This window comes from Monopterus albus, unplaced genomic scaffold (assembly GCF_001952655.1).
Source record: "Monopterus albus unplaced genomic scaffold, M_albus_1.0 scaffold2.1, whole genome shotgun sequence".
Taxonomy (NCBI): Eukaryota; Metazoa; Chordata; class Actinopteri; order Synbranchiformes; family Synbranchidae; genus Monopterus; species Monopterus albus.
Genome location: NW_018127882.1, coordinates 3024061 through 3034024, shown reverse-complemented (window position 1 = coordinate 3034024; position 9964 = coordinate 3024061). Strand labels below are relative to the sequence as shown.

At 39.6% G+C, this 9964-nt stretch overlaps 1 protein-coding gene across 1 annotated transcript in view; it reads left to right on the top strand.

Annotated features, from left to right (window-relative positions):
- The window catches only part of LOC109955263 (ecto-NOX disulfide-thiol exchanger 1-like), an 11350-nt gene extending 1894 nt beyond the window's left edge, over positions 1-9456 (top strand). The window contains exons 3-4 of the mRNA XM_020591254.1: positions 8995-9151; positions 9398-9456. Coding sequence (XP_020446910.1) covers positions 8995-9151; positions 9398-9456 — 216 coding nt within the window. The remainder of the gene's footprint in view (positions 1-8994; positions 9152-9397) is intronic.
- Positions 9457-9964: the final 508 nt, after the last annotated feature.

Sequence of the window (9964 nt, the reverse complement as noted above, 5' to 3'; positions counted from 1 at the left end):
ATCTTAGCTGTGTTCTTTCATTATGTGGGCTTTGGGCTGTGCTTCCTTGCAGAACTGCTCCAGCTCAGAGATAATCTGAGGGTGTCTGTTGTGAACAGCTCTCTTGAGTTGATTCCACAGCATCTCTGTTGGGATAACATCTGGGCTCTGACTGAGCCACTCTAAAAGGTAGACTTTCTTTGTTTGGAGCCATTCTGGAGCAGATTTATTCAGATGTTTAGGGCCATTGTCCTGCTGCAACACTCGACTTCTACTGTGCTGAGCTTCAGCTGGCAGACAGCCACCCTGGCATTATCTTATAAGATACCTTGATAAACTTTGGAGTTCATCTTCCCCTCGATGATGGCAGGCTGCCCAGGCCCAAGGCAGCAGCACAGTCTCGAATCATAATGCTCTGTCCACTATTGCCCTTTTGATCCCAGTAAGTGTTGTGGAGTGCCAGGAGCAAATTTCAGGTGTGCATTGATGTTTCTGGAGTCACTTAGCTGTGTATCCACTTCTACAGAAAGTAGATTGTCCCCATTTATGGACAGTTTGTCTGACTCTGGACCTATGAATATCAAAACTCTCTGAGATTACTGTGTAACCCTTTCCAGCTTTATGCAAACCAGCATCTCTCAGTCTTAAGTCTTAGAAAATTTCTTTTCATCAGCAAATGCTTCTTGTAAATAGCAAAAATGTTTGACTGGTTTTTAAAATGTAGTTCTCATCCTCGCCTCCAATTTTGTTTCTTTGATTGGACTCTAATAAGCTTTTGTTGGTGTCTTTACTTCAGATAGTGTGTTTGTTGGTAATTGTAACACAGAATAAGATCTGTCCATGTTTTAAGATAAATTCATGCATAAATAAAGACAGGTTGACTTTTGGAGGCTTCACTTCTGGGAGCTGTCAGCTTGTTCATCGTTTTTACAGTCAGTGTCTGAACCAGAAGAAAATGTCGGCAGCGCATGCTGCCATAATAGTAGGTCAACAAAAATTAAGCAGCCATTGAATGACATACTCTGCATCGTGTAAGTCTGAGCAGTAGAGGAGTGGAGTGAGCACTATTCCTGCACTCAGTGGTGGTATTAGGATGGCTCTCAAAGGTGCTGTTGCCTATGTGACAATAAGTCCAGTCCCTTTTATGGGCTCTAAAAAATGGCACTTACAATTCATGCCAGTTTGAAGGGCAAATGCATTGTTTCATATTTCAATATATTTTCCCTGCAAAGGATCCATAGGGTCAGGTGATAATGACAATACCTTCTTGGAGATGATTTTACCTGTATCATTTATAGTGAGGTTAGGTTCTTTTTAATATTGCTGCTTTATTGGGTAATTTTGCAAAGCCATTATCAGGACCTAATGGGAATATGGGATTTACAGTTGTATCAGTGTGATGAGGTTCTTTGAACTGTCAGGTGTTTAAATCACTGCATTTGCCAAAATAAGATGTTTCCATCTGGTTATTGTCTTTATAAACACTACAGTTTGCAAAGGGAACATTTCCAAATCATTTCAAGTGTCACTGTAAAACTAATTAATGGATTCATGCCCACTCAGGAAATCATCTAAGGTGTATTTTGATTTTTAACATTTATTTACCCTGGTTAGGCAGAGACACCACCTCTTTGTTGCAGAAACCCCATGATTACATTTAAGTCCCTCTCAAATGTGGTACCCAGGAATTTGCAGGCTACATAAAGTCATGTAGCAGTTGCTTTTTTCGCATTCAGTCATAGAGCTGCTGTTTGTGAATTTCCCCACAAGGCTTTGTTCAAACACAGCAGGACCTAGCCAGGTACAGCCACCATGCTCACACAATATCCAACATCACGTGACACAGACACACTGTTATTCCTTTGCAGTCTGCAGGGAGGATGAGCAGACCTTTGATTTTCATGGCGGCCCAGTTTCCAGCCATTCTCTCTTGAACTGAAGCAGAGAAAATGTTGTGTGTAATGCTGTAGCACTGTTGTAATCTTGACCATGCCCTTAGCAATTTGATTGCTTCAGATATGTAGCTGGTTAGAACGTAGCCGTCTATATGAGTAGGTCTGACCAGATAAACTTGCCGAAAACACTTTGCCAGCTGCGCGACATGGGGCTTTGTTCAGACACCTAGAAGGTAGGCAAATTCCTGAGGGCCGGTGAGCACTGCTTTGTCACTTTCACCATAACATATTTAAAAATGACTTAAATTTCTGTGCAAATAAACATTACTGTGTACTAAATATACATTTCTATATCATTATACTGTGGGAAACAGTAAAATGCAAAAACACCTTCCTACTCAGCATGGCCTGTGCTCACACTTTCCCCTCATACAGTACTTGCATTCTGTAAATAATTAAATATGATTCTGATGTTCAGGAACTTTCTTCCCTCTCTCTAGGGAATGTTTTAAGGCAGTCAGATGGAGAACACACCAGTTTGCACCCGGACTTCACTGAGAGCTCCTCATTATAATGAGTCATACCTCTGATAGTGTAATACAGTAGTGTGTTTGAGTTAAACATTCACCCTTAGTGTAATGCATCAGAAATTAATTAATGCATCATTTCCCTCTCAGATCTTGATCTAAACGAATGATCAGAGATGAGCACATGAATGAGAACATGTACTTTATACAGAGTTTGTTGTAATTTTGAGGCTACAAGACAAGGGTTGTAAAATAAACAGCCAGAAAGCTAAAGAGAGATTTGAAGAAAAAATATCATAAGCAGGGATTCAGATGCAGCACATGTTGCTGCTAAGGTTAAGGACTCCATTTCCTATGGGCCACTCACACTAAAAAATTAAGCACTCATGCTACTTGTAAAGCACTTTAGGTAAAAGCATTCACCCAGTGGTGTGTTAAGATATAATGCGGCACATCCATTAGGCTGCTTGAACAAAATCTTTCACCTTAACCCCTCCCTCTTCTCTGCGACAGTACCGTCACACATCTTTGTGATATTTCCTACCACAATGTCCCTCTCACTCACTTTTTCTTTCCTACCTTCAGCCTCCTTTTATTCATTTTCTTCCCTTTATGCCAACTTTAAGACAAGAACTGCACCTTAGGGCAGAGACACCAAAGCCGTCAGTGGGCGTCTGTCAGGGCTCGTCCTCCCGGTGTGTCCCGCACCATTGCCGTTAGTGAGTCCCTGTCAGTGGCTTTTCGGCTGATTGGACATGTTGAATTGGTGGTCGGGCCTCATCGGTGAGAGACAGAGACCACTCTGATTGGCTGTTGAGCTTAGTGAATCAGTGCACTAGAAGAGATCCGTTCAGGGAAGCCCCTACAGCCTGTCCCTGTACTATCCATGATTTCACCCATTTGGTGTGGTTTAACTTAAGCTTCCACATTCTTGCTCTTCTTCTTTCCCTTTCTGAGTGGCAAATACAGATACCGCCAACTGCTCATAGGGGGAGTTAAGGTACAACGTACATGCTAGTCAGCCATTGGCTGTAGTCTGTGTGATGTGTTCAAGTGTTATTTTTCAACCCAATTGGCCCAGACAACAGCGATGAGAGGTGATGTAAAGGTCGGCCTTTGCTGCTTGTTCTTTCACATCGGCCTGGTGTGTCTCTGCCAATTTACTCCAAAAATGAAAGAGTAGTGGTTTTTTCTTTTGAAAAATGCCACAGTTGGCTTCTACAATAGACCAAGAGACTGTCAAAACCGTCCTTTGAAACAAATAAGATGACATTCCTCGATAGCACACAGAAGCAGAAAGAAAGGAAAATGCCATCCAAATAACAGCATTTACCACAGCAGTTTATTTGAACAGATTAGAAGACATTTGCTCGGAGCCAAACAATGCTACTGAGCAGAGTTCTAGCTCACTGGTAGGTTTTTCATTGTAATTGAAGCCGCTGGGGTTTTTCTAAGGGGGACAGCGTGATAAAGTTCCAGCATAGCATTGCAGGGGGTCATACTATAAGCTTCTATGATTCTTTCTTTAATGTATTTTTAAAAGTAGTATCACAGTGAACACAAAGCGGGGAGAAAATGGGATATGGGCACAGAAATGTTGCTTTCAACTGCATCTTTTTTCACTTAGTGTGCTGTGTGTGAGTCAGTGTCCTATTTCCTAAGGTATTTCTTATGTTTTTGGCAGGCAAAAGTGCTGAGTGTGTGTGTGATATGGACAGAGGGCAGCAGGTTGCATATAAGGGCCATCACACAAAGCAGGACCCCCAGCTTCTCCACCTATTACATTCACCTTTAACTGAACAGCAACAAAACTCGGTATTTCTCTCTTTTGGCTTCACGTCTGTTTTTAGTTGTGACATGCACACAGATGTGCTCAGCCCACCTGGGCTTACCGTTGCATCAGAAACAATTATTGAACTTAAGCATTACATTCTTGCATTAGATTACATTACATTACAGACTAAACACTGAAGTCTCCTGTCCCATGCTCCACAGATAGGTTCTGCCACATAAAAAATTCCACTCCTAAAACACTGCAGCCACTCATCCAGCATATCTTGAGGCAGGTTTTTGTAGTTATGATGTGTCAAATAATTTGCAAGTGCAATCATCCACTGTGAAGGAGGTGGCAAATTAATAGCTCTCCTTTGTGATTTCCTGCTAGGTCAATATATAATACAGTATATCATGTACATTCCATCGATATTGTTACGTAGTATCTAATCAACAAAGTTGAGCATTTTGGAATAAAATATCAACAGCAGTGTTGGTTTCTGCACCTTGGTGCTTATACTTTTGCTTTGTCTTGCTTTCAGTGCCAGACTCAGTTTAATTGTGATTCATTGGAATAGTTGTTCAGACTAGTGAACTATCATTTTAAGTGCAAATTAGTCTGTCAGTTGTTTTTCAATTTATCATTAAATACTTTAGTCCAAAACCCACAGATATTAAATAATGAGAAGCAGAAATTTGGTGATGAATTAACAAATTGTGAGTAATGAAAATAATGAAAATTGATGCATTTGTTTTGTTAATGAATTAGTTTTTAGCTGTGACTTAAATAAAAATATCAAACCTGTAAGTCTGTAGAAAATGACAAGTCTTTAGACATACTACTTAAACGTCTAATGGTTTCTGAATTATGCAGTGGAGAGAAGTAATATGGCCAGGTCTCTTTCACAGAAGTCATTCTGACATGTCACAGTGGGAAGAGCACAGTGTAGTTAATAAAATTTATGATGCCACTGATTCTACTGTGAAATGTCAGATTGTCTTCTGTGACAGAGGCCTTTAAAGCATTATTACATTCATATTATTTATCTGCTGAGAAAAAGGTTTAATATTATTTGTCATCACGGTAACAATTGGGAGTAAATGTTTAATAGTATCACAGTAAATGACACTGGTTTTTGTTTCTAGACAGGCCCTGGACAGAAAAACTTGAGGTTTGATTAAATGTCTCTCTATCTTCTTTCTACCCTTTCTGTGTCCATTACTTCCTTACAAACAGATTCAACCCCATTTTGGTCCATAGCCCTACATTTCATTTGCTGCTTCAGGGAATTACTCTGAGTGTCTTTAATGGTCCTCACTTCCTCAGGCTTTTCTTTTTCCAGCACTTTTTCATCCATGTCAAGGTTGTTTGTCTGTAATTACCCTCAAGTTTAAAACCAGAGATGCCCTTCAGAACCTTCATGTCTACGTGCCTACATTGCTAAAGAGTCCCCAGTATGGATTTGATCCCCCATTCAAAGCCAGACATTTGGTAATGCAGTCACATTCTCTAGTGTATCTTGAAAAAAAATGGTTGTTTTTAAAGGCAGGCTTGTATTAAGCAAGGATGTCAGCTAAATGTCAGATTGCTGCCTTGGTGTCCTTTTATATTGTCCTCCTTGCTCATCAGCCGAACTATGTCCGAAATTGTAAATTAATGCTGAATCGTGCTGTGAGCCGCTGTTTTAGCTGACTACAAAGTAAAGGCAGGCCAACTACGGTATCACCTTGGTGTTGTCCTAGTGTTTGTGGGTGTGTGGGTGTCATTGGTTTGGGTATGCGAGTGAGAGAGCAGCCGTCAGTATGTGCATGTTCTGGTTTTAATGCCATCATCATTGCCAAGGTCAGGGGACGAATACGTTCGGGCCATGTGCCAGAGCGAGCCGTGACATGAGGAGGACAAAGCTATAAAGTACCTTTGATGTGTTTTACCATAACTTTGCTACAGGCTCTCCACCCCTAAAGCTGCAGGGCGGTATAACAGCTCCTCTTGGGCCCGTAATTTAAGCTTTTATGTCCAACCTTTTGAGTACTGAATGAAAAATACACTACATTTATTTCTAATTTAGGAAATGATTGATAGGAAAATTGTATGATTTAGTTTACAGCTTTTTAGCCATGGGAAAGCAATTGGAGCCGCTCAGAGTGTGCATGAATGAATCTGCTCGACGCACTTTTAACATAACTGCTGGGTCCACTTTGTTCTGTGTGTCAGTCAGCAAACATCAGTCAACAAGAACAGAATCCTATATTCACCTTATGGTACAATTTATTTACAGTCAGCAAACATCAGTCAACAAGAACTGAATCCTATATTCACCCTATGGTACATTTTATTTGAGCATTTACCTGAGGAACATTTTGCAGTAAGCTGTATATTAGATTGCTTTTACAGCTGTAGTTCAGGTCACCGGACTAATATCAGTAACCAAGTTTGTTTAAGCCCAAATCAATTTTTATGGTTTAAATTTAATTATTTTGGACCAATCTTTAAAAGTTATTTTGATTATATTTTAAGATGACATTGGATCAATATACGCAGTCTCTATTTCTGCTTCTATTTATTTTATTGAGAAACAGAATAACTATCTTGGAGTCTAAACCTAAATAAATAAATGCACTGTTGCTCTGGTAGATTCTGTGACTTTTATTACAAATTAACCAGGAGGGATTAACATGATGTCACATGGACTGTCAGGTAACTCATTCACTGAAGACAACTGATTGTGAGGTTGAGAGTTTAGACTGCACCTTGATGTCATACCGTATGTTATGATTGAGTGAATGATGAACAGGTAAAAACAGGACAAAAAGCAAGTGTATCATACTGTACCATTGTATCTGAGGCAAAATAGCTAAAACCACATTTAATTTTGATTATTAATCTTACTCAGGTCAGTGAGTCCACCAAACCTCTAGGTTGATTATAAGAGACTAATGCAAAGGGAATTAACCAGTGTCGTAATCTGAAGGAAGGAATTCTCAGTCTAGGGAGCACTGTTCCCAAACAAGAGAAGCAACCAAAACACAACCTCTGGGTCCATGTTAATGTTATTAATCTAACTGTTGGGTAACAGTCAAAATTAACATGCAGTAATGTACATCAGGATAAATGGAATTGGACCTGGTCATAGTATCTGGGACAACCTGTATGAGATAATTTGGAACTTGATGAAATCACTGTTTAGAAAAAAGCAATGGAAAGAGAGAGAGAGAATCTGTGATCACGACCTACACGTTGTGTCTGGGATAAAAGTCATAATAAAGAGACAGTGGATTGTAATTTGCTGATTGATCTGATTCTGATTCTAACAAGAACTAACAAGAACCAGCCCAAGCACAGAGGAGAAAACTTAAAATGCCTGCTTTGGCTGATGCCTTAGAGCCCTGGAGCGAGAAGCGGTCCAGCGCTCTCACTGACTGGAACCAGTGTGGAGAGAGGTTGTTATGTTACTGGTTGCAGGAGCAGTCCGTGTGCTCCCAGATGCTTTCAGGATTACCTGACCTGTGAAGTAGTGTTTGTCATCCGGCCACAGGCGGCTCTTCTCAGCTTGGTGGCAGAGAAGCCGACTGAGTAGCTGGCTTGTTCAGCAGTGGGCCCAACAGTGTAGATTTTAGACAGCTGAACTCTATCAAGGTTGCAGCCTTTGTTGGTGGGGTCCGTATAACCTGTGTATCAACCTAATCACCGCAATATAACTGTGATGAAAATGTGCAGTTCAGGTTCCAAGGCAAAAACAATACAATACAAAACTCAGAAACTCCAACGCAAAAATCACTAACTTTGGCCATCTACACTTTAGGCTTGTTAATAACATTAAAATGATGCTGCTTGACTTGTTACAAAAAATATTTCAAAAGTTGGAAGAATGCACACAGAGGAGAAATGAATCTTAACAGAGAAACTAGAACAACACGCAAACAAAGATTAGACTGTGACAATGGAGAGGGACAGGATCTGATCAATAAAACAATCATGGTGATAACACATTTATTTTAAGATGTCTAATCTTGCAATACAATTTTCACAACATTCAATAGCTAGTCAATATTTCCTCATTAAAACCTGATGGTTTACAATCTCGCACAGGAATTGGAAGCTGAAAGAAAAAGGCATTACAGCAACACAATTAACAGATTTCACACCAACCTAAATATACCAAGCAAAGCATAAAATGTGAATAATCTATTACTGAGCTTGATGTATAAGTAGAAGACATATTTTTTATGCAGTATAAATAAAAAATACAGCATTTTTATTCCAGTTTTATTCCTGCAAATGTTCAGCTTCAAACCTCGGACTTTACACAGGCACTGTTTGCATCAGATACAGAAAAAATGAATTTGACTCTCGGCCAGCCAAAGTAACCCGAGAGTCAAGTTTATTCCATGTTTTTTAGGTTAGATGATGGTTTTAATATCAAAGCCCAGATGGTTTGGAATCCATCGATTTTCCAGATCCCCCTGTGCAGACTTAACCAGGCACTCATCCAATGGAAAGCCTGATCCGTGTGAGATTTGATCAGACAACATTTATCCTCATTCCGTCAGTGACGTCCTTCATGCTCCAGACCATAGACACAAAAGGATCACTGATTTTAGTACTAGGGTTGGTTTGACATAATTATTCCTGAAATATAAAAAGGATTCAGTGTCATCGCTTATCATTCTGTATTTCCATCATATATATATATTTTTTTTCTCAAGTAAACTTTTAATATCATTTTCATGGTTTCTCACAGGAAAGATTTTTTTCTTGTACGTGTTCTGAGAGTCTGAAAGAAAAATGTAACTGTTCAATTTTTTTAAATTCAAACCAGGATGTGATGGTATTCATTGGCGGATTGCTTGAAAATTCCACTGAGCGGCTCATCATGGAGCTTTCTGGACATTGTGGGGATGTGGCTGCCATCAGAAGGAGCAAAAAGACCTTCAGTGACATCAGATTTGCTGGAGAGCGGACAAGGTTTCTCTGTGGTAAGATGTTATAGGTGCTAAGACATCTGTAGTTCATATTGTTTGTGTGTGTGTGTGTGTGTCTGTGTATTTATCAAATCCTCATTGTTTTGCCATGAAAACCTCAACAATCTCTCAACCTTATTTTTAGGTACTTATGGGTTTCCATTAGGCCTAAAGGTCAGAGGATAACAGCTTTCTTTCTTCCTCACCTAGACAGTATTGAATCTGTTGAGACCACTTCTATTGTCAATCCACTGTTATCAGTGCACCCAGCCCTCTCTCTGTGCTCCAGCACTTCTTCACCTCAGGTGGAGGAAGAATGATGAGCTGTTAACCTTTCTTCCGATGGAAATGAAAGGGCTGATATCTATCAGTCAGAACTAAAATTCTCCAGCCTCACACATTCACTCGGGACCATTTGACAAATGGATAAATAGATACTGTAGAGTGAAGGTTGGGCAGATAGATGGAAGGTTACTGCTCTTCATACAGATTGTTTGGAAGTTAACAACATCAGAGAGAGTTGTGCAAGCCACGAATCAAGAGTAAGACAAAAGTAGACTCATGTTATCATAGCAGTGCATCTCTTATTGTATATTAGTTTGTTTTTTCTACATTTTTGGCTATGCTCAGTGTTGGGGAGCAGTGAACTACATGTAATTAAACTAGTACCTTAACTACATTTTGCAGTAGCTTCCTGGTAGTTGAACTACAATCATATTCGCATTGTGGTTCAAGTAATTAAATAACTTTTGGTCATTTTTGTGTCATTAACTATTGAAACTATAAGATTTTGGGCTATTAAAAGGATTTTTGTTGTATCGTTTACAA